Source organism: Lissotriton vulgaris, chromosome 5, assembly GCF_964263255.1.
Source record: "Lissotriton vulgaris chromosome 5, aLisVul1.2, whole genome shotgun sequence".
NCBI classification, from domain to species: domain Eukaryota; kingdom Metazoa; phylum Chordata; class Amphibia; order Caudata; family Salamandridae; genus Lissotriton; species Lissotriton vulgaris.
The window spans coordinates 101158973-101183019 of NC_141693.1; the positions used below are offsets into that span (position 1 = coordinate 101158973).

At 45.7% G+C, this 24047-nt stretch overlaps 1 protein-coding gene across 1 annotated transcript in view; it reads right to left on the reverse strand.

The window, feature by feature from the left end:
• Positions 1-24047, reverse strand: part of CNTRL (centriolin) — an 857679-nt gene that overhangs the window by 9290 nt on the left and 824342 nt on the right. Inside the window, exons 41-43 of the mRNA XM_086920986.1 lie at positions 14013-14075; positions 13633-13839; positions 550-663 (exon numbers count right to left, since the gene is read on the reverse strand). Coding sequence (XP_086777112.1) covers positions 574-663; positions 13633-13839; positions 14013-14075 — 360 coding nt within the window. The 3' untranslated portion in view covers positions 550-573. The remainder of the gene's footprint in view (positions 1-549; positions 664-13632; positions 13840-14012; positions 14076-24047) is intronic.

Below are 24047 nucleotides of genomic sequence, written 5' to 3' on the forward strand. Positions count from 1 at the left end.
GTAAACGATTAGAGTAAAAATCTATATGCAGGTTAAGAACCTTGAAATACGACTTGGAACGTATTTTGAAACTTTACCTGGAATACCAGACACGATCCTGGCTGGTTATGTCACGGGCCCCATACAGGGGCAGACAGTGAGCGAGGTCAGGTGACGGGCTTCAGGAAGTGTTTTCACTAGGAAGTCCATATCATTTTCTACTCTCTACTCTCTGCTTTTCTCCTCCTCATGAGATGCTGGTTGGAGGACATTGCTTTTGTGCTTACCATTTAACTCCCACCTTAAATGTATATATGTCCCAGGCTCCACATTTGAAACATAACCTGCCTACGGCAGTGTTTACCACTACAAGCCACAGCATCGGTGTTTGCCTCTCTGCACCAGGGGGCCTTGTCCTTACTGAAGGATCAGCAAGTGTTACATCTGATATTCCACTGGCAGGAATGGCATGTATTATTAGTATTTATACGCATTCAACGTGCAGGGCAGTCCATTTAGGCAAATCTAATTTCAAGATTTCTGACATTCAGCGATTACGCACTCTCTTACTTTCATCTCTGTTTGGAAGATTCCTTATGATTTTAATTGAGGGACGTTCTGAAACTGAGCAGAGAGTCCCCCTGCGGCCAGGACCGGTGACCCAAAGACACTCTGCAGATAAGTCTGAAAGAAAAAGACAATTGACTCTTCAATTCATGGATGACAGTAACAAGCCTTTGGACAGAACTTTGCCAATTCAGATTGAAAATGTGCAGACTAACAAATGCAAGATTATTTTCACCCAATATTGAAAGCGAGTATACTGATTGCGCAGTGTGTGGGACATTCTGAGGACAATACGTGAAAATGTATAAAGAAAGGAAAGTAATCTGTAGAAACCACTGGCTCCCAGTGAGGTAGGTAGCGGAAGTGAATCTACAGCACTACACAGTAAGAGCAGATGGCAAGTAACATTTTACGTTCGTAGCATGTGTGGCAGAAGATACAAATGCTCTGCATAGACTGAAAAGCAGTGCTCACTAAAACAGTGGTTAGCCAGTGGATTGTGCAGATGCTTGAGAGACAAGTTACTTATATTCTGTAATGCTTTATTTGGCAGAGGCTCTATCTCAGAGGTCTTCCAAAAAATGTTTTAAACAAAATGCTTTCAAGTCAGACACCCCTCCAAAACGTTATGGCTGTCCTTGGTGAAGGACCAGGTCTGAGGGCATGGAGCGGGCTTATCATTCCAGGGGTACTTTTTCTGTAGCTCAATATTAGGGGTGGGCAGGATTGCATACTAATTCTGTGAGATTCCATGGAATTCCACGAAGGGGCAGAGTGGGCACCGCAATGTGTAGAGCATACCCCTCGGTGCCCTTACATAAGTAAGTAAGGGCACCAAGGAGTATCCATTCCAGTGCGTACCCCTCAGCTCCCTTGCATACTTCTGTAAGGGCAACAAGGGGTATGCGCTTCACTGCACTGCATACCCCTTGGTGCCCTTACATAGATATGTAAGGGCACCAAGGTGCAAGCTTTGGCCTCTCCAATTGCTGGAGAAATATGAAAGGGCACCAAGGGGTATCCACTCCAGTTTATACTACTCAGCATCTTTCCATACTTATGTAAGGGCACCAAGGGGTAAGCACTGCATATAATAGGATGCTGTAACAATTCCAGGCTCCTGCGCAGGCATACTCTCAAGGCGCAAGTAGCACCAACCTAATGCTGGCCACAACTGCCACACCCAATGTGCTCACCAGCCACCATATGCTACTCACTGCCACTGCTGCTGCCATAGCTCTTCCGGTCCCTCAGGCCCCACAGCCCGCCAAGGCCACTCCCTGCCTGGTGCCTGTGGTTCCTGCGAGGCAGGCAATTGCAGGAGGCAATGAGGAGCAGAAGAGGAACAAACAAAGAGCAGATGCAAGTGTACTATCTGGCTGTCGATATTCTGGGCAGGCCATCGCCAACTGACAAATGAACATCTACCAGTTGAAAAACGCCCTCTGGCGGTCCTCCAGTGGGCCTCTGGCAATGAGCACCCTACTCCTGCTCCTGTGTAGTTCCTCCCACTCAATCCAAACCATGTGTTACCAATACGATGCAGAAGGCCATGTCCAGAACAGTTCCAATGAAAGGGCGCTCCAAAGTGGGAGTCAGGTGCAACTTCGCAATGTTGCAGTAGGTCCGCCATAGTCTGGAGGCAGGAAAAACTGTCTAGGGTGATCCCACCTTCAACAGCCAGTCCAGGGAGGGGAAGACTGGAAACCCTAACCTCCGCAAATGTGCTTCAACCACCGCCATATCATTGGTGGACACATAAATGGCACCAGTGAGGCCAAAAGGGGGCAGAGCGAACTTAAAATGCTCATGGCCCACCATGAACCACAGGTAACGCCTGTGGGCAGGCAGGATGGAAATTTGAAAGTAGGCATCCTTCAAGTCCAGTGCTACCATCCAATCTCCAGGGTAGACAGAATCTGGGCCAATGTAAGCGTCTTGAATTTCTCAATTTTTGGGAAGGAGTTGAGGGTGCAAGTTTAAAAAGAGCTGAGGCCACCGTCCTTCTAGGTCACCAAAAATATGCGGGAATAGCAACCACAACCTACTTATGATGCCGGCACCCTCTGATGGCTCCATTGGCCAAAAGAGCCCGCACTTCCTAGTGGAGCAGGGAGAGGTGGTTCTCCATCAGCCGGTCTGAAGTAGGGTGCATGGGCAGCGGGGTTTCTAAAAAGGGGATGAAGTAACCACTTATCCGATGTGATGTTTTGCCAGTGGGGTGGGTGATGTCGGTTCCTGCTGCCAACCGGTTGCCCGTGATGGTAAGAGGAGAAACTAAAGGGTTTTGGGGGAGGAGTGGGGTGGGGTGAGGAGGCAGACTGGGAGACTTCAGGCTGTGTGTCCCAAGAAGCCTGTGGGAGTAGCAGCCATGAGAGGACTGTTGACCTTGATGGTTGGGCGGGAATGGACGCATAATGAATTTAAAACCCTCTCACACATATTCAAGGCACTCCACAACTGATGCCCCCCCTACATGAATATTCTCATCTCTTTCCACCAATCATTCAGACACCTCCACTCTGCAGGACTCCTACTTGCCAACATCCTACTCATACACAGAACCACATCAGGAGGATACGCGTTCTCTTACATCACTCCTAAAGCATGGCACCTCCCTCTCCACACCAGAGCCTCCTCCTCTCTTCTTGAATTCTGCAAGAAGCTAAAAGCCTGACTTTTCAATTTACCAACCTAACATAGGTAGGGCTAGGCAAACACATTTGCTCAACACTAGGATACCTTTGCGATTAATAGTGTGCTTTACAAATACACATAACATAAAAATGCTCTTTCTTTTAGAATTAAATCCAGATTTTGAAATGCACCACCTTCCAATTAAAATTTCGATTTATGTATATTGTTTGTCTGTGTATCAAATAAAATATTTCAGAATTTATGTATTTGCTTACTGTATACTTGTTTCTGTAGTCTTGTGTATTGTTTGGAGGTTCAAATCATAGAAACTGCTTAGGTGGGAGTCCCTGGCGTCCAGAATTCATTCTTTGGGGTTCCTTGGAAGTCAAAATGTTATGAACTGCTGGTATAGTGTAATGACTTTTCATACGCTTCCATCACACACCAGAATCTGATTCGGTTTTGTGCAGGTATGTTGTCAGTATGGTATGCTGTTAGTGTGGTAAGTGTATCAGATTCAATGGCTTTTAGATTTTTTGGTAGCAGACGCTGGAGGACTCTACCACATTGTAGATGCAGTTTCAACAGAACAGTATGAAGGACCAAAAGGGCTTACTATTTAAATCCCATACAACACACAAATCCAGAATAACAACAATACAAGAAATCTCAGCAAATAACCAAGTAGAATCCCTCTAACACAATCCCTCTACTGCCAAACTCCTGCAAGTATAGGTGGTAAAGAAGCTGGCATACAAAATTGAAGTTTCAAAGCTTAGAGTGAAACTCTGGCAATTACATTTAGCAAGGAACATTTTCAGATACGTCTTCGCTGACACTGACCTCATTCAGGGATCATTTTCCCATTTTGCAGTGTGATAGTACCTGAATGTTCGAAGCAAGCTTTGGCCACTCCAATGCTGGAGAAATTTGGAGTTAATATTGAAATGGTAGATCATTCTAACAATGCCTTTGAAATAGAATTGAGAAGACATTTACAGGAGTGCATTGAAAAACTCTCCTACCAATCATATACAAACCCATGAGAGGGACGAAAACCACAGCAGCAGACACTTAGAGCCTTCGCCCTGTTGACAACCAGCAAGAAAACAATTCTGATTGAATGAACAGCACAAGAAATGGAAGTCCCTGGAAGCCTTCTTGACAAATTAACTAGATAAAATTCAAACCAAGACACTGCCGTGGATTGGATCCAATTATTCCTTACTTATCGAAGGCAACTTAATACTGTAGGGACAAAGGAAAGTCTCATCCAGCGTGCCACAGGGCTCATCCTTACCATCATTATTCTTGAATGTGACGAGAGACAGCAATTGAGTAGGAGAGGGGAACCGAGACAGAGAAATGAGATATACATGCATAGAAAAACAGAGATGGAGTGTCTGTGCTCCGGTTTACTTTTGCCTACCACACCTAAGTAAATCAAGAAATGCTACCAACTATTTCAGATGTGTAGGCACGATGCTCTGATCTAATTCTGCTAAGAAAAATGAAGCCTGGAAAAAAAAATCATCTTTATAAAAATACTTGCACTGTGAACATCACAGAGCGAGGTTAGGTTTATTGTGCCTCGGTAACACCAAAACTGAAATTCTCCTATTGGGGGATATAACAGCAAAAATATCCCATTCACATGCCTCTAGCTTACAAAAAGTCCTAAACCCAACTCGAAATGCGAAGTGTCTAAAAGAGAATTTTTATTTTTATTTCAGACATAAATTATATGATAAAAGTACCCACAATCCACCGGCCATGGAGCTACAGTTTGTCAGTACAATTACTCATCCAAACTACTTTGTTCAGAGCAGTAAGTGGATCTTAGGGAGCGAACCACCATGTAGCATTGGTTTAGTTCCTTTCTGAGTGGACAAACACAAGCTGTTTCATTGACTGTACCACGTTCCATCTTTAAACTTGTCACATGCGATGTACTTCAGGGATGGCCCTTAGCCCCACTCTTTTTAGCCTCTGTTGCTCCTTTTGCGAACCTGGTGGCATCTTTTGGACTGTCGTTCTTCGTTTATTCTGACGACACCCAAGTAATTTTTAGGTCACAGGATTCCTTCTGAGGCACCGATACAAGCATAATCCTGTCTGTTTGCACTGGCCACACGGATGAGGAACAACTCTCTTTGCTTAAATAGCGTACAGACGGAAGTGCTTGTCTTCGGAAAACCAGACCTCAAGTCCTCTTATTGGCGGCTTGTTTCCTTTGGCACAGCTCTCACTCCAGCTGAATCAGCTCGAAACCTGGGGATGTTTTTTCATTTCTGTCTATCTTTCAGAATTCATATTTCCAAATTCACATCAACTTGTTATTTTATGCTAAAACTACTAAAGAAACACAATCCCCATTTGAATATAGAACGATTTTCGTTCAGTTCTTAAAATTAAGTAGACTGGACCACTGCAATTCCTAATAATAGGCTTTCCTATTTTATTGATCCGTATAAGCTTGAACTTATACAAAACGCCACAGTATGTTTGATTTATAATGTGCCTAAATTTGCACAAGTAACACCGCTACTTAACTTTCGACACAGGTTAGAAATTTCTAAATGAATGACACTGTATATGTCATAAGGCTCTGTTCCCATTCAATCTAATACCAACACGACCACTCTGTTTGCTTTTTACAAACCTCCCTGCAATCTCATGTCTTCTCATACTTTATTATTAACCACCCCACATTTCAAAATATTTCGTACAGGTAGTTACAGCTCTTATGTGGGACAGTCTCCATTTTAAACTGCACTTTCAATCTAATCTATTCCAATTCCATAAATTATTCAAATACAGGTTTGTAGGTCTCGCGTGGCGTGGCAGCGCGCAAAGCGCTGCTCGCCTCGGCAAGATTTATTGTTAACAAGGAGTTTTAGAAAAGGGCTTTAAGCCCCACCCCTCATTTCCATTGGCTGGCGTCACCGTTTATGCTAAACAGTGTCCTGCCATTAGAAATTAGGGTTTTTGGGTGACTCCTTTTGGCCTTGGTGCAGGACTGGGTAGCCTGCTTTGCAGCTGTCGCAAAGCAGTTTCTTATCTTTATGGGGCCATGTGTTTAAACACATGGCCCCATAAAGACAAGAGATCCCCATGCTCCGGCGTGGACCACGCTTGTTTTTTGTATGTACAGAAATAACAGCCCCGTAAAGTTGCTTTAAGCTTCTATGTTCACACACGTCGTAATGCTGCAAAAAATAAACAAAAGTCGGCGATGATTTCAAAGCTTTGTGTTAAGCTCGGGCCGCTCTTGTTTTTTGTAGGTACAGAACTAACAGTCCCCTAAAGTTGCTTTAAGCTTCTATGTTCACACGTGTCGTAACGCTTCAAAAAATAAACAAAAGTCAGCAATGATTTCAAAGCTTTGTGTTAAAAACGAAGGCACTTTGCGTGTAAGTGTGTATCCCTCCAACTAACTTTAAAGTACAAAAGACACAGAGGTTTCCATATTTATGCACGCGCTGCTTCCAGCACTTCAGTAATGATCTGGCGGGTCTCCGTGCAATGTGGGAGTCTCGTAATGTGTGCAAAGATGCGTCTAGCTGAATAGAAGTATCTCAAGCCCTGGCGAAATGAGGCTTCCTACCTCTTTATTCTACCTCCAGGATAGTGTGTTGCTAGGGATCCGGTTTCAGTTGCAGCGCGCAGTTTAGAGAGATAACCGTCATTAACAGCGCTTGAAGAACCTGCGCAAGAGTGAGCATCTTGAACTTTCCCTGTTTCCGGAATGGTGGATCTAGGGCTGCTTTGCTGTTGCAGGTGGGGGGTGGGTATTAGAGGAGGAAGTAGAGGAGGAGGAGGCTTGACGTCCACGGGCACAACCCCTTTGTCTACCTCTGTATGACTTATACAAAGGGTTCTGTTGTTGGCTTTGTTTATAGGGACGAAAAGTGGACCTCCCAATGCCCCTGTACTTCCTGGTGGAAGAGCCTCTAGTTTGCAGGCCCAAAGACCTAGCCGTCGCCCGGCTATCTTTGAACCTCTCCAATGCCGCATCCGCTTTCTTTCCAAAGAGGCCAGTGCCGGCAAAAGGCAAATCCATAAGAGCAGCCTGAACGTCTGCTGAAAACTCAGAAGATTTTAGCCAAGCGGCTCTTCTGGTGGCCACTGAAGAACCCATTTTCCCAGCCACAGAGTCCGCCGTGTCCATGCCACTCTGAATAACCTGGCGGGCTGCCGCCTGAGTGTCAGAGACAACCTCATTGAAGTTCTTTCTATCTTCCTCCGGAAGCTTAGATGACAATTGCTTAACCGAATCCATTAAGGCATGCACGTATCTGCCCAGCAGGAAAGTAGCATTCGAAGACTTCAGAGCCATGCTACCTGATGAGAAAACCTTTTTAGCAGTTTGATCCAATTTCTTTGAGTCTTTATCTCTAGGTAACTGGGGAAAAGAGCCTGCTGACCTGTTCGAACAAGCGGCTTCCACCGCCAGACTTTCCGGCGAAGGATGGGAAGTCAAGAACTGAGGGTCACCAGGTGCCACCCTATATCGTCTCGCCACTGATCTGGACACCGCAGGAGGATAAAGGTTTTCTGCAGACTTCCAAAATTGGTTCAGTCAGAGCCTCAGTGAATGGCAGAGTCGGCTCAACAACTGAAGAAGGCGAATGTAAAACCTCCGTGAGGATATTATATTTGAACTCCACTGTAGGCAAAGTCAAATTTAGCAGCTCAGCAACCTTTTTAATAACCACATGGTATGGCGCCACATCCTTAGAGGGTGCATCCGAAACTGCAGGCGACCCCCATTCTGGAGAAAGTTCTAGGTCACTAGCACTATGGAGATCCACAAGAAAATCCTCCTGCTCCTGATGTTCTCCTTCCTCCACTTCAGGGTCCTCATATTCCTTCTCCTCCAGGAGACGCTGGTCTCTACGCCTCGACCACTCCAGACAAATCGAAGTTGTCGGATCCGGTAATGACTCCGACAGAGTCGGAGCCGGCGTCGAACGAGGAACCGGAACTGCTGGAGGATGGGAAGCTGGAACCGGCGTCGAGCCCCGATCCAAATCCCGAGGTCGCTCCGGAGCCAGCGAAGCCGTGTGCGGAGTGGATGACCTCTGCGGCGCCGTACCGAGCCAAGGTGGATATGGCGTCGGCATAAACAGCGCCGGAGCATAAGCTTGAGGGACACCCAAGTTAAACGACAATGGACCCATGTGACCCGCAGGTGCTCCAGAGGGGTACATTGCCCTCGCATAGACGCCAAACATGGCATTAAGGAAATGCAAAGGTCCTGACCAGGACCAGGAAAGGCAGGGTACGAACCCAATGGCTGCTCCGAAGGAGGCTGCTCCGGATTCGGCTCCTCTTGACCCTCTGGGTTATCCACCGGAGTCGGTGCCTGAGGAATCGCCACGTCTTCTTCATGCTCCGAAGACTGACACGAATCCGGATTCGGTTCCAGCTCCGGATCCGGAGAATTCTCTCGAGATCGTACAGGCGAGGCACCACCTTCAGGCTCACAAACAGGAGAAGGAGACACAAAATCCTTATGATGTCTTCGAGAAGAAGACTTCCTCTTCGAGTCCAATGACCCAGAATGATGTCTTGAACTATGCTTCTTCCTCTTGTGTTTTTTCTTCGAGGAGCCCGAAGCATGTCCCGAAGCAGACCTCGACGCCGACTTCAACCTCGATCTCGACCTTGACTTCGGCTTCGATCTCGAGCGTCTAGACCTTGACCTCGAAGATCTCTTGGCTTCCTTACCTTTCACCTTTGTCAGCAGAAGTTTAGCCTCCCGTTCTCGCAAAGCCTTAGGGTTCATCTTAAAGCAGGATCAACAGCCTTTGAAATCATGGTCTGAACCCAGACACCACAGACAATCGTCGTGTGGATCTGTCATAGACATCATACGGGCCCACGAGCCGCACTGCTTAAACCCCTTCTTCTTCGACGACCTCTTCGACGAAGAACAGAAACACAGTAGCACACAAATAGTAACAAAGTCACTATCTGAATCACAGAAGGTCCCAGAAACCGTTAGCGTCGACGACGCGGAAAAAAGGGAAATGATGTCATCACGCCAACCTAGGCCTAATATGGAGTCGGTGACGTCAGACAGAGTCGCGCGCGATGCCGTGCTCCTATGACGTCGTCCACGCCAGCATGCTACAAAGAATTTTCCGAACTTTGCTGACGCAAGGGGGATATTCACAAGGTGAGGAATCCACTGGCAGATGTATCTATTAGAAAAGTTGCTTTAAGCTTCTATGTTCACACACGTTGTAACGTTGCAAAAAATAAACAAATGTCGGAGATGATTTCAAAGCTTTGTGTTAAGCTCGGACCGCGCTTGTTTTTGTAGGTACAGAAATAACAGCCCTGTAAAGTTGCTTTAAGCTTCTATGTTCACACGTGTCCTAATGCTGCACAAAATAAACACAAGTCGGCGATGATTTCAAAGCTTTGCGTTAAAATCAAAGGCACTTTGCCTGTAAGTGTGTACCCCTCCAACTAACTTTGAAGTTCAAAAGACACCAAGGTTTCCGTAATTATGCACACGCTGCTTCCAGCATTTCAGTAATGATAGGAACAGGTGTAAGGCTGTTCTGGCGGGTCTCCTTGCAATGTGGGAGTCCTGTAATGTGTGCAAAGATACGTCTAGCTGAATAGATCAGAAAGTTGCAAAACAATATTTACACATCTGTGTCAATGAATTATCTTAGAAGCATCTCGAGACTTGGTGAAACGAGGCTTCCCACCTCTTTCTTCTACCTCCAGGATAGCGCGTTACTAGAGATCCGGTTTCAGTTGCAGTGCGCAGTTTAGAGAGATAACCGTCATTAACAGGCTGCTAGGTACAGAGTGTACTGCTTGCTACCTCCTGACCAAACAGCTGTACTTGGTAAATGAATTTCAAAGCAAATGCAAGGAATGCTGCTTTACTAGAGAAAGCAACGGGCAAGCAGGACGATAGACTTTAAACAAAAATGTATCTAAGTATTGTGTTAAATAAGTGATTGCCATTTGAATAAATAAACAAATGAATGCATACAATAATTTGAGCGACCCTATTTTTTTCTCAGGAGAACATTGCTAGCTCTGACAAATTCTGGGGTACCAGATTCCAATACTACCTCGTTTTAATTTAACCTTATGCCTCTTTCTTCCATGTTTATATTTCCTACTGCTTTATCTTACTCTGCAGTTCTTTTCATCTCTGCTTTCTCCCCTTGTCGCTGTTTTTCTATCTTTTTCTTTTTTCCCCCTTTCTGTCTTCCTTGCTCCTGCCCTGGGTCAATGCCTGATGAAGGAAAGATATGCCTCAACCCTCAACAAGCATTGTCAAAGCCAATAGTTCTCACCTAAGCAAGAGCTATTGGCTTTACCAATGTGTTTTAGGCATGTCGTCCACCAGGGTGGCTGCGGTTCAACATGGGTAAACGTTAGTGGCATAGAGGAGAGTGGAGTGGCGTGGAGTGGCGTAGTGTGGGGTGTCGTAGAGTGGAGTGTCGTAGTGGCATAGAGGGAATGGTACAGAGTGGAGTATAGTGTTATAGAGTAAAGTGGAGTAGATTGACATAGAGTGGAGTGGCATAGAGGGAAGAATGGTGTTGAAGAGTGGAATAGAGTGGAGTGTCATCGAGTGGAATGTCGTCACATGGACTGTCATCACATGGAGTGTCACAGAGTGGCGTATTCTAGAGTGGAGTAGGGTAGTGTGGAGTGGCGTAGAGAGGCGTGGCATAGAGTATCATGGAGTGGCGTGTTATTGGGAGTTATGGCATAGACAGTAGTGGAGGGGGTAGAGTGGAGGGTGAAGGGTAGATGGGCATAGAGTTGAGGAAATAGAGAGGAGGGCAGTGCCTGTAGAGGGGCGTGGTGTGGCATGGCACGAGGTGGCATAAAGTGGCATTGAGGGTTGTGGAGGGAGAGGAGTGGCATAGAGTGGAGAGGTGTGCAGTGGAGTACAGTGCCACACAGTGTAGTGGCGTAGAGTGGAGTACAGTGATGTGGAGTGGTGTAAAGTGGAATGAAGTGGCATAGAGGGAGCTGTGTACAGTGGATTAGCATGTTGTTGCCAACAGTGGCTGGTGCCTGCTTTGAGTGGCGGGTCTAGGGGGAGGGAGTGAGGGAGGGGGGAGACTCACAACAACAAAATACAAATAAATGAAAAAAATAATAACTTACCTGACGGTCCTGCCGCACCACCGCACTTCTCCTTCTCGCCAGCACATACTCCCAGAATCCCCTGCAGCCAATCCTGACGCTGCTCTCATTCATAAGAGCAGCGCCAGCATTAGCCTGAGAACCCTCGATTTGCACTCCTAGGGAGACTGGGAGCCTTTGGCTGCTGTCTCCAAACCAGCAATGCAGCTGGGTTTGGAGAGACAGCTGGCCAAACCGTCATGTTCATTGAATCACAGTGCTCACCACTCTCCCTCCATGACTGCCCCCTCCCCCAACTAGAAGGGCCCGCCCCCAATAAAATGATAGTAAACCTGGTTTATTATCATTTTATTTTTACATTTTTGCAGCTGCTGGAGGGGGCCCTCTGCCATAGCCGAGGAGCTGCCGCTGGTTGTGGCGTAGGGTGGAGAAACATGTCATTGAGTGGCATAGAGGAAGTTGCATAGCGTGGAGTAGAGTGTTATAGAGTAGAGAGGTGTAGATTGTCATAGAGTAGAAGGGAGTATTGTAAAGGGACGTAGAGTTAAGTGCCATGGAGTGGCATTGAGGGAGTTGCATAGAGTGAAGTAGGGTGTGATTGATTGGAGTGGAGGGTCAGAGTGGAGGGTCAGAGTGGAGTGTCCTAGAGTGGAGTGTCCTAGAGTGGAGTGTCCTAGAGTGGAGTGTCCTAGAATGGAGTGCCATAGAGTGGAGAAGAGTGGCATGGCATAGAGTATCATAGAGTGGAGTGGCGTGGCGTATGTTGAGTAGAGTGGAGTAGTGTGCCATAGAGTAGAGTTGAGTAAAGCAGAGTGGATTAGCATAGAGGGAGTTTTATAGAGTGTCGTAGACTGGAGTACTGTGTGGTAAAGTGGCATAGAATACAGTGTTGTGGAGCGGCATAGAGTGGAGTAGTGTTGTAAAGTATAGTGCTGCAAGGTGTCATTGAGTGGCGTAGAGTGTTGTGGTATAGAGTGGAGTGGTGTGGTCAAAGCTTGGCTGCCTCTGAATCAAGAGGCATGTAATGGTAAAACGAACGAGTCTTCATACAGGGAGGACAGCCCGCGGCTGCCCATATTTCCAGTTAATTATATTGCTGTAGAGCTAAATGGCTAGTCTCATTAGAACTTTAAACATAACCCTCAGAAAACCTAATCAGCCTTTCCAAGTAAACCTTAGAACTATTTTTTAGGTCGACTCTGGGCAGCGCATGCGCTGCTCTGCAAGGCGTGCTGTATTCGAGTACGGGCTTAAAGCTCCGCCCACTCTCCGCCCATATTTTTCATTGTCTTGTGTCATTGTCCATTGTAAATGCTGGCTTCTGATTTGTTAATAGGTTTAGTCCCTCCTTAGTACCGCCTTGTCTTAATTTGTAACCTCCCATGAGGGCTTGCCCTTTTACTTCTGTTGTTACACGATGCGTCTTTTTTCGTCTGTAAGCACTATTTTCTTTAATGAGTTTCTCCTACTGCAGGCACAACATGGTTTCCTGCAACATTCAGCGGCCATGCATACTTTCACTTTCGAAGCTGCCGGGACAATGGCGGCCGCTTCATTGACATGAAATAGGTCTACTTTTACAAGAGTTTGAGCTATTGGCATTGTAAATGACAGTGCATTTTATTTATGTGTTAATTATCAAAATAGATAAATAAAGGCATTGTCATTTACATTGCCAATACCTTAAACTCTCGCAAATACGAGACCTATTGCATTGCAAATGCTTGTTTTGTTTGCAAGTGGACTTTGGTTATTATTGCTTTATAAATAAATATTACATATCAGATCGCTAGTTATGATCCACCTAGATTATTTTGATCCCTTCTAAACACACCAACCCAAAATGTACACTGACCGGTAACAACATATACATGATTAGGCTGCAGTAATACCTAGAAAAACAAGGACTACAGCCAACTTGCCTTTCAAGATTTTCACTTGCTCCCCGTAGTAGAAGGATCAAGCTCAAAGGGCTGTGTATAACTCTCAAAAGCCTTTATGAAATAAGGTCCCGGTGTGCATTCAGAAGTGGACCAGACACTACATCCCTACAGAAACCGATTTAGCTGAAACACACATCATCTGCCAATCAAAGTTCAAAAGACCAATAACGGGGGAAATGCTTGAGAGAACAGGGCTCAGTGCTCTGAATGCTTTCCCATTAGCTATGTTAGCATACCTGAACTATTTTCAATTCGGAAACTATAGAAAAGTTCAGAACACCACATGGTGAAAAACCAACAGCCTAATAATTTGGTACAGCTTTACTGAATACTAAAAGTGCGGTCATAAATAAGTTCAATGAAAACCCACCTGTCTCTCTGTGTCACTGTCTTCCTGCCTCATAGAGAGCATTCCACTGGAATTTTGGGATTGAAACAGTAACTCAGCCGAGGTGTTGCTCACCAGTTCATCCAGTGCATCTACCTTTTTTCTCAAACTGTGTAGGTTTCCTTCAGCTTGCCTTCTCCCTTTACTCAGTACATCTGCTTGCTTGGACATACGGTTCCGAAGCTGAACCTAAGCATATGTTGTAACATATATTAGTACAGATGTTACATAGATTGAACATTTTCTTGCCTCATTAACTGGAGACAAACATTTTCTAAAATTATTAAACAGGCAACACGATGAAGCTCTGGACTTCCAGGAAGTCTGGCCTCAGCACTATGCATTATTTATAAGTATACAACCTTGAGCCTGTCTTCATGCTGACGTAATTTCTCTCGGAGTGCTTCTCCCCGCCAATGTTCATCCTGTGGAAATAAGAACAAGTTCAAAACAGTTTTCAGTCTCACGGTATGGGGTTCAGTGCCATGTTACTCGGTTTTTGAATGACAACTCCCACGAATATGACCACCAAACACGCTAGGTAATAAAGATACAAACATAACTTAAAAATATACAATGTACTGACAGTACAACACTTTAAAACAGGCAAATGCCCTCACGGAGCACTGACATGCTCTACTAGACAACAACAAAGACATAAAAGGAACAATGACATCACAAAAATAATAAAGTGGACCTTAGCAGTAATGATTTACAGTAATACTTGATCAACTGCACGCGTTTCTAATCAAGACCAGGCAAGGGGAGGAAGTTACTGCTATAATGACAAACTTTCCTGCTCCTTTTGGGAAACTGTTGCCACTTTGTACTTTACATAACTTGAGAAGAACTGTTTGCTAAGAAAATCACTATGACCTGGGACATGAGAAAGATGGTTCTTGCCTGAAGAATGTGAACGATTGTTCTTCAACTTCTCTACAATCAAATTAGGATACTCTTCACAAGCAGACTGATCTAATTAAGAACACCCTGCTGATCTATTACAAAACAGTGAGCGTTAAGATGACTGGAGGCCACCTCGGTTTCCCAAGATGTTTGTTGAAATGCACAAATGCGTGGTACCATAAATACCCCATGACCTCATTCTCCAAACCTTCCTGAAACAGGACAGAGGATCCTTGGCTTCTGTCACAAACAATTCCACTAAATAACCTTCTCTGAATCAATGGTCGGTGACGAGCCTTTCAAGTTAAACTTGTTCATCAGCCTTGCAGTTCACACTACTAGCTAGAGAGAGGGCACGAATGAGAACTGTCGGGCAGCTTAGGAATTGCAAAAATTTAGAAAGGAAAGACTCTTGTCTTTTACAACATTAAAGGACAAGTTACTTACTTTTGGTAATGCCTTATCTGGTAGAGACAGGAGCTAGCTGCAGATTCCTTATCTTTGAATGCGCCAGACTGGATAGGGAAATCTTTCGAGCAGTACCTCCGCATGTAGGTAGAAGGCATTGAATTATTCTGCAGCGACATCGACTCTCGGATGCGATGTCATCGGAGCCCATATAAGCCCTCCCCCGACACACTGAGTCAGTTTCTTTGTGACCATTTCCGCACCAGCTACGCAGAGAAATCGTCTCAGAAAACAGTGTGCCAAAAAGGGAAAAATCTTGTATCAACAAGTACAGATTGAAAAAACCGCAGTAGATGGCAAAGAGGGGATTTAGGAGACCACATGGCCCTCAGACTGCAGAGTGGGTAGGATGGGTGAGTCGCAAAGGAATCTGCTGTAAGATCCTGTCTCTACCGGATAATGCGTTACCAAAAGTGGTATCTAATAGAGACATCTAGTTGCAGATTCCTTATCTTAGAATCAGATACCCAAGCAATACCATCCTTGGTGGAGGCGCTGCGAACCAACCTCACCAAAGATCCCCAAAAAGGAGAAACAAGTCCAAAAGATAGAAGGGACAAGACTATCCGAAAAATTATAGATGAAGCAAAGATGCTCACCAAAGGATTGATCTCTAAGAAGGACCATGGGAAGCCCATAGGGAGGAGAAAGCTACAAGACTGTGAGAAACACTGTATAAAACCAGTAAAAGAGGCAGCCCCAATGAGGGACGCAACTTGAGATCGGGGATGCAAAGAAACCGAGGACAATAGTTCTTAGAATCCAGGCTCAAACCAATCGAAGGAGCATGCACAATGTGCTCAGCCGCAGGAAACACATACAACGAATAAGACCACCCACCGATTGCCAAAGAAACTAGCCTGAGAAACAGATTACGAAAAAGGGACTGCCAATCATAGAAGGATGGATAAAGAGAGAATAAATTCTTGAAGAGCATTGCTAGAAAAACTAGAATGGTAAAAGAAACCGTTCTTATACTGAGAACCGCGATAGACACATAAGGCATCCTCCGTAACAATGTAACAAAAACGCTCACTGAAGAAAGGAAGGGAAACAGAAGGAATATGCTACATACCAGTATGCATCTGTTCTTGGCATGTAGGGCTGCTGACATTCATATCTTGTGCCTAGATCGCCGCCTAGTGTTGGGTCCGGATGATTGCACCTTGTTGTCTTGGAGAGTCTTCGAAGTACCACGAGATAGGTGACTCCTCCCCTGGACTACAGTGCGCATGGGCATCTTCTCCATCCTCAGATTGTTTTTCGCCATTGTGGCAAAGATGGAGTATAGTAAAGTAAGAGATGGCCATGCAAAAGAGAATCCTGCAGCTGCAACAGGCACCGGGGAGGAGGGTGGGCGATATGAATGTCAGCAGCCCTACATGCCAAGAAAAGATGCATACTGGTAAGTAGCATATTCCGTTCGAGGCATGTGGGCTGCTGAATTCATATATTGTGCATAGTCTGTATAGCAATATCTCCTCTAGCGGTGGTCACCTGTACCAGCTGCAGCAGCCTGAAAAAGAGTTTTAAGGACAGCTTGGCCTACAGCAGCTTGCTGCTTTGATTGCACGTCTACACAATAGTGTTTAGTGAAAGTGTGTATGGTAAACCATGTAGCTGCCCTACATATGTCTTCAAGGGGACTATTCCCTAGGAAAGCCATGGATGCCCCCATTGTACGCGTAGAGTGTGCTTTTGGGGGAACTGTTAGAGCGCGTTTAGCTTTTTGTTAGCATATTTGAATGCATTTAACTATCCATCTGGCTATCTGATTTTGAGATGGGATTACCTTTATGTTGTGGTGAAAAAGCAACAAACAGTTGCTTTGTTTTCCTAAATGATTTAGTCCTGTCAACATAATATAGCAGAGCTCTCCTTACATCTAGTGTGTGTAGGGCTCTTTCAGCTACTGACTGTGGGTTTTGGAAGAAAACTGGCAATTCTATTGATTGACTGGTATGGAAAGTGGATATGACTTTTGGCATAAACTTAGGGTTGGTCCTAAGTACTAACTTATTTGCATGTATTTGCATGAAGGGTTCTTGAATAGTTAGTGCCTGAAGCTCACTCACTCTTCTGAGGGAGGTAATGGCAATCAAGAATGCCACCTTTCATGTTAGAAATTGCAATTCACATGAGTGGAGTGGTTCAAAAGGAGGTCCTATAAGTCTGGTAAGTACCACATTTAAGTTCTAGACTGGTGAAGGTGGGTGCTTTGGAGGGATTATCCTTTTAAGACCTTCCATAAAAGCCTTGATTGGTGTTACCTTAAACAGGAAAAGGCGTTGCCTGTTCTGGAGATATGCTGCTATAGCAGCAATATGTAGCCTTATAGAAGAGTATGCTAGATTGCATCTTTGAAGATGCAAGAGGTAACAGATAATGTTTTGGATGGAAGCATCTAATGGATTGATTTGGTTATTGTTGCAATAAATTACAAATCTTTTCCATTTAGCTGCATAGCATGCTCTAGTAGTTAGCCGTCTTGCCTCCTTGATGATGTTCATGCAATCAGGTAAGTTAAGGTATCCGAACTCTAAGACCTCAGGAGCCAGATCGCTAGGTTCATCTGATTGGGATCTGGGTGCCTGATTTCTCCATGGTTCTGAGTTAAAAGATGGGGCGAGAGGTGCAGCCTTTGGTGGGGAACTACAGAAAGTTCCAGGAACGTTGTGTACCATGGCTGTCTTGCCCATGTGGGAGCAACCAGGATCATTGTGAGTGACTGCTGACGTAGTTTGCGTGCCACCAGCGGAATCAGTGGAGCTGGTGGAAAAGCGAACGCAAATCTGCCTGACCAGTTCATCCATATCGCATTGCCCTGTGACAACGGATGTGGGAACCTGGCGGCAAAGTACTGGCATTTTGAGTTTTTGTTTGTGGCAAACAGATCTATCTCTGGATGCCACCATTTTTGGAAGAATGGTTGGAGAACTTGAGGGTGAATCTCCCATCCGTGTAGCTGTTGGCTGTGTCTGCTAACAGATCCGCTACTCGATTGTCTTTCCCTGGCAGGTGTTCTGCTAGGAAAAAAATGGTTCTTGGAATTGTCCACCTCCATATGCTCTGTGCTTAGTGGGACAGCTGTGGAGAGTGTGCCCCTCCTTGTTTCTGGATGTAGTACATGGCTGTCATGTTGTCCGTCCCGAACAACACAGCCTTGTTGTACAAGTATTTCTGGAATGCTTTTAGTGCCAGAAATATTGCTAGCAACTCTAGTAGGTTGATATGCAGTTTCTTTTGTTTGATTGTCCAGATCCCTTGGACTGTGTATTGAAGTAAGTGTGCTCCCCAACCTGTCAGTGATGTGTCCACTGTTAGTACTACTTGTGGAACCGGCTCTTGGAACAGTCGCCCCTTGGAAAGGTTTTGTGGGTTCCACCACTGCAGAGAGTTGTAAGCGCGACTGTCTACCAACACCAGGTCCTTTAGTTGTCCCTGAGCTTGGTTCCACTGCCGTGCTAGGCATTCTTGCAGTGGACGCATTTGAAGTCAGGCATGAGGGACAATGAATATGCAGGAGGCCATCATGCCTATGAGCTGCATGAACACTCGAGCTGGCAAAGAGTGTTGTGGCTGACATTTTTGAACGAGAGTATGCATGTTGGCTATACTGGCTGGATTTGGATATGCCTTTGCTACTGAGGTATCTATTGTAGCCCCCAGATATTGCTGTATGTGGGAGGGCTGTAGATGTGATTTTGGGTAATTTATGGAAAAACCCAGGCTGTGTAGCAGCTGGAGTGTCTGAGACGTATGGCTTGCACACTGCGCGTACGAGTTTCCTTTTATGAGCCAATCGTCCAGGTATGGAAACACGTGGATGGGTTGCCTTCTGAGGTGTGCAGCTGCTACCGCTAAACATTTTGTGAACACTCTTGGGGCTGTGGTTACCCCGAAGGGGAGAACCGTGAACTGATAATGTTGACCTTCTATTGTGAACCTGAGGTATTTCCTGTGAGCTGGATGTATAGGTATGTAAAAATATGCGTCCTTGAGGTCTAATGTTGCTAGGAAGTCGCCTTGCTGGAGTAACTAGAGTACTTGTTGTAGAGTGATCATATGGAAGTGCTCTGGGAGTATGTATTGGTTCAGAGGTCTGAGCTCCAATATTGGTCTGAGGGACGCGTCCATTTTGGGAATAAGGAAGTATAGTGAGTATACTCCTGTCCCTTGGTGTTGAAAAGGGACAGGCTCTATGGCCCTCTTTTCTAGCATGGATTTCACCTCTTGTTGTAACAGGGTGATGTGTTCTTTGGACATAGGACGGTGTTTGGGTGGTATGTTGGGTGGAGTAGAAGTGAGTTCCAGGCAATAACCATACTGGATAATTTGTCTCACCCACCTGTCTGTGGTAATTGCGTTCCAGACTGGTAGGAATTGTTTCACTCTGCCTCCGACTGGTGTTAGATGGTCTGGAGGGAGTGTGATGAAGTCACTGTTTGGCCGCAGTGGAGGCTCTGGTGTTATTGCCGCCACGTCCTCTGCCCTTGTTATTGTTGCCCCTATAACCTCCCCTGTTGGAGCCTTTATTAAAGGAACTTTGGGTGTTGCTTTTGTATGTAGAGGAAGTCTGTGAAGTGTTGCCTCGTGCGGTACCTCTGTAGGAGGAGCGACGAAAGGAACCTCTATGTTGTTGAAACTGCAGTGCGCCCATAGATTTAGCAGTTTCGGTGTCTTTTTTCATTTGGTCTAAAATGGTATCTACTGCAGGTCCAAACAGGAAGTCTTGATTAACTGGTTGGTGGATTGCACCTAGTTCTTAAAACCAGAGATGCGTAGCCACGCGTGTCTGCGTAGTAATGCGCTAGTATTAATGGACCTGCCTGCTGTGTCGGCTGCATCAAGCGCACATTTAATGGAAGCATTTATTATAAATTTGCCTTCCTGTATGAGGTCGTTAGCCTGAGCTTTGAAAGGTTCTGGCAGGTGTTGCAGTAAACCTTCAAGCTGGTCGTAGTGTGCTCTTTCGTAGCGAGCTAGTAGAGCCTGTGTGTTTGCAATCCTCCATTAATTGGCAGCCTGTGAGGCAACTCTTTTGCCTGAGGCTTCCAATATTTTAGACTCCTTGTCAGGAGGTGAAGCATCTCCTGTTGTTTGCGAGTTAGCTCTTTTGCGAGCGTTTGCTACTACCAGTGAGTCTAAAGGCAACTGGCATTTAATGTAAGTAGGGTCTGTAGGAGCCGCCTTATATTTCTTCTCAATCCTGGGATTGAGTACCCGTGCTCTGGCTGGATCTTTGAATATGTCTGGCGCGTGTTTTATTACCCCTTTCAGCATAGAAAGTGTCCTGACATTTTTCTCAGAGGTAGGAAAAATGTCAAATAGAAAATCTTCTTCTATTGGGTCAGTGTGCATGTCGACCTTGTGGTATTTTGCTGCCCTATCTAGCAGTCGGTTAAAAACAATGGTGTCGTCAGTAGGCGACGGCTTTGAAGGGTATGGGGAGGTGTCAGGGATGGGTTGTGTGTCATATGGATCATTCTGATCCTCCCATGTGTCATCCTGTGCATGTGGATCCTCTGGGTTATTAAAACCATCCTGAGGATCTTCCCCCATGTTATCCTCATCATTATAGTCTGAATGTGTAGGCGAGTAGGGCACAAAAGGCATATTAGGATAGAAAGGAGGAGGGGTAAAAGGCCTAGAGGGAGATGTCCCGAAGTCCTTTTTCTTCGAGAAGAACAGGGGAAGGAGTGTCCGTGTCTAATGGTCTCTTTTTCCGGTAATAAACTGTAACTTTGCCAGTTTCAGGGTTTATATACAGTTTAGAGTGTTCCTCTGATTCTGGATCAGGATGGAAGAGTTCTTCCTCCACTGTCCGTGGCTTTGGCGCCGATGTTTTTGGCTTACTGACTTGTTTGTGACCTTTTGGCTCGAGGGCTTTTGGTTGTGGAGTCTTTTTCGGCTCGACTGTTGCTTTGGGGGTCGATAACCTTTTTTGGTTCGAAGTCCTTTGTTTGTTTAGCAGTCTTTTTCGGTTTGGCGTCTTTGTTTGGGTCGACGACCTGTTTCGGATCGACCAGAGCTTTTGGTTTGATACGTTTTTTATGCTCGACGGCTTTTTTAGGCTCAAGGTTTTTGGTCGAGTCGATGACTTTTTTTCGGTTCGACCGGCTTTGTGATGCGATCCTGCTTTTGTTGATCCACACGCTTTTTAGGATCGACAGCATTTTTTGGGTCGGGTGTTCTTTTTGGATCGACGACTTGCTTTGGTTCGAGGCTCTTCTTCGGCTCGATAGCTTTTGACTCGATAACCTTTTTGGGTTGGGCGACCTTCTTTGGTTCGACCACCTTCTTCGGCTCGACGACCTTTGGCTCGACGACCTTCTTCGGTTCGACGACCTTTGGCTCGACCGCCTTCTTCGGTTCGACAACCTTTGGCTCAACGGCCTTGGGTTCAACAACCCTCTTGGGTTCGACAACCTTCTTGGGGAGAATGTTACTTGGTCCTGGGCTATCGGAAGGCTTTGTTTTGGGCTTCCGAGCTGAGCCGGAAGGCGGGGATTCTGAAGGAGCTTGTCGATCTCGGCTAAGGCCTTTAGGCGATGCTTCGACCGGAGCCTTCGGTTTCGGGATAAGCGGTGTTGGGGGCTGTGTACTCACTGTTTGCCCCGGCGGGATCTGGTCATCGGAGTCAGACTGGTCCTCAACGGTGACGATTTCTAGATCCGAGTCCGTCGCTTCTGGGAGGTTGTGTTCATCATCGAAGATGTTCTCCGGTTCCGGTGCCGGACGCTGCATCTCTTGCATAGTGGCCCGTCGAATCCGGATGGTCTTCTTGGAACGGAATTGGGCACAAGCTGGCAATTTTCTTCGTTGTGCTCCGGTGATGAGCACTTGTTGCATACTGTATGTTTGTCAGTGGCATCGTGGGCACCTTTTGAACAGGCTCCTTTCCATCGACAGCAGGCCCACGTGGCGTCGAAAGGCCCAACGGCCTGCGTCGACGACCGGATAAAGATGGAAAGTTTGGTCGAGTCAAGAAGTACTGAACGAGAACAATACAGTCGAAGTCGAAGGCCTTTTAAAGTAGTTTAGTTTCGGTTCCGAAGTTGGAGTAGAGGAATAACATCCGAACTCAATGGCGGAAAAAAAACTATCTGAGGATGAAGAAGATGCCCATGCGCACTGTAGTCCAGGGGAGGAGTCACCTATCTTGTGATACTTCGAAGACTCTTCCAGGACAACAAGGTGCAATCATCCACACCCAACACTAGGCGGCGATCTATGCACAAGATATGAATTCAGCAGCCCACATGCCTCGAACAAGTACAACCAAGAAAGTTGAACCAGGCCAACAAGAAGGTTGTAGGTAAAATGCAGTGACGTACACCGTATAGAAGGCCAGATGACCATATGTGCAAAACACACACACATATAAATACTGGCAGAAAAAGACATCTACAAGAGATTCATCCAAGAGAGAGATGCATACATGCAGAGACATTCAAAGATATATGTATATAAGGATAAATATGCATATAAAAGCACAGCAATTCCTGTAGAGACACACGTCATACAGGGTACAGCAAAAGTACATCCACAGGACGAGAAGTGGAGGAACAAGTGACACTCCAAGAACAGAGGTAACCAAGGAAGGACAGAGATAATACATTCTACCATCGTAAAGTAGAGGTTACGACAATAACTGCGGTGGAGGGAAAAAACGGAACTGACATCAGCACATCGGAGGACGGCTTATATGGACTCCATTGACATCATATCCGGGAGTCGATGTCGCAGCAGAGCTGCTCAACGCCCTCTACCGACTCACAGAGGTTAACGTGCAGAGGTAGTGCTGAAAAATGTCCAGATCCAGTTTGCCGCCTGGTGAGGATTTAGAAGATAAGGAATCTGAGGCTAGATGTCTCTATCAGAAGAATGAATGCAAAATAAAGGTGCTGACTCCTGTGACAACATATTACCCATTTATGGATTTTCGATGGTAGTCCTCAGGTAACTCACAAGCATGATTGATCATGATGTTGCACAGACTCCCTTTCTAGGGTCATCACTCAAGATCTTGCTGTAGAGTGAAAAACTGAGAGAGGCATGAAGGGGTTTCAATGATGATATTACTGGTTATGGAGCACCTAATAATTGTAACTCAGACAAAACTGTACTAGTAGAGCAAAATTAAAACTAGGTGATTTAGGTAGAGAATAAGCAATTATTACGATAGCATGAAAAGGAATTCCTGGCCAGGAAATTCAAAACAGTTTGTTAAGTACTCCAATCTGCAAGGGGACAGCTGAACAAGTGACTTACATAACCACAAATTCCTCACTTTTTAAATATCCCCAGATGAACAAGTTACTTACCTTCGGTAACGATATATCGGTAAGAAACATTAATTAGTGATACATTCCTTACCTCAGAATTACCCCCTGGCGACAGACTGGATCCGGAAAGTTTTCGTCAGCAGTACCCCTGTGCGTCGGTAGGTGTCGTCGTGCGGCTCCACCTACGTCATTGGCGTCATAGTTGCCGAGATGACGTCGCTGGAGCTACTTAGACGCACCCACGCGTGCTGACGTCAGTTCTGTACACGACTTTCTGCGCTAGGAACACAGAGCCATGCAAGGTACTGACCACTGGTGCATTGAAACTAGGGCCCTAAAAGGGATGACCGTAACCCTAGAAATTAGTTCGCAGAACGGGGAGGATGGGTGGAGAGGTAAGGAATCTATCACTAACTAATGTTTCTTACAGGTATATCGTTACCGATGGTAAGTAACTTCTTCATCTGAAAGAAACATGTTAGTGATAGATTCCTTACCTTAGAATAGATACCACAGCAATACCAACCCCAGTGGTGGGTCTGCGAACAAAGACCACACCAGAAAGTTACAGGGAACAGAACGGCCAAAGAAGCCATCTCTCCGGACTTGACTGTCCAGGCAATAATGCTTAGTAAAAGTGTGCAGCGAGGTCCACGTGGCTGCCGGACAGATGTCTTGCAGGGGGACACTACGTCCCAATGCAGTAGTAGCTGCTGTCGCCCTTGTCGAATGGGT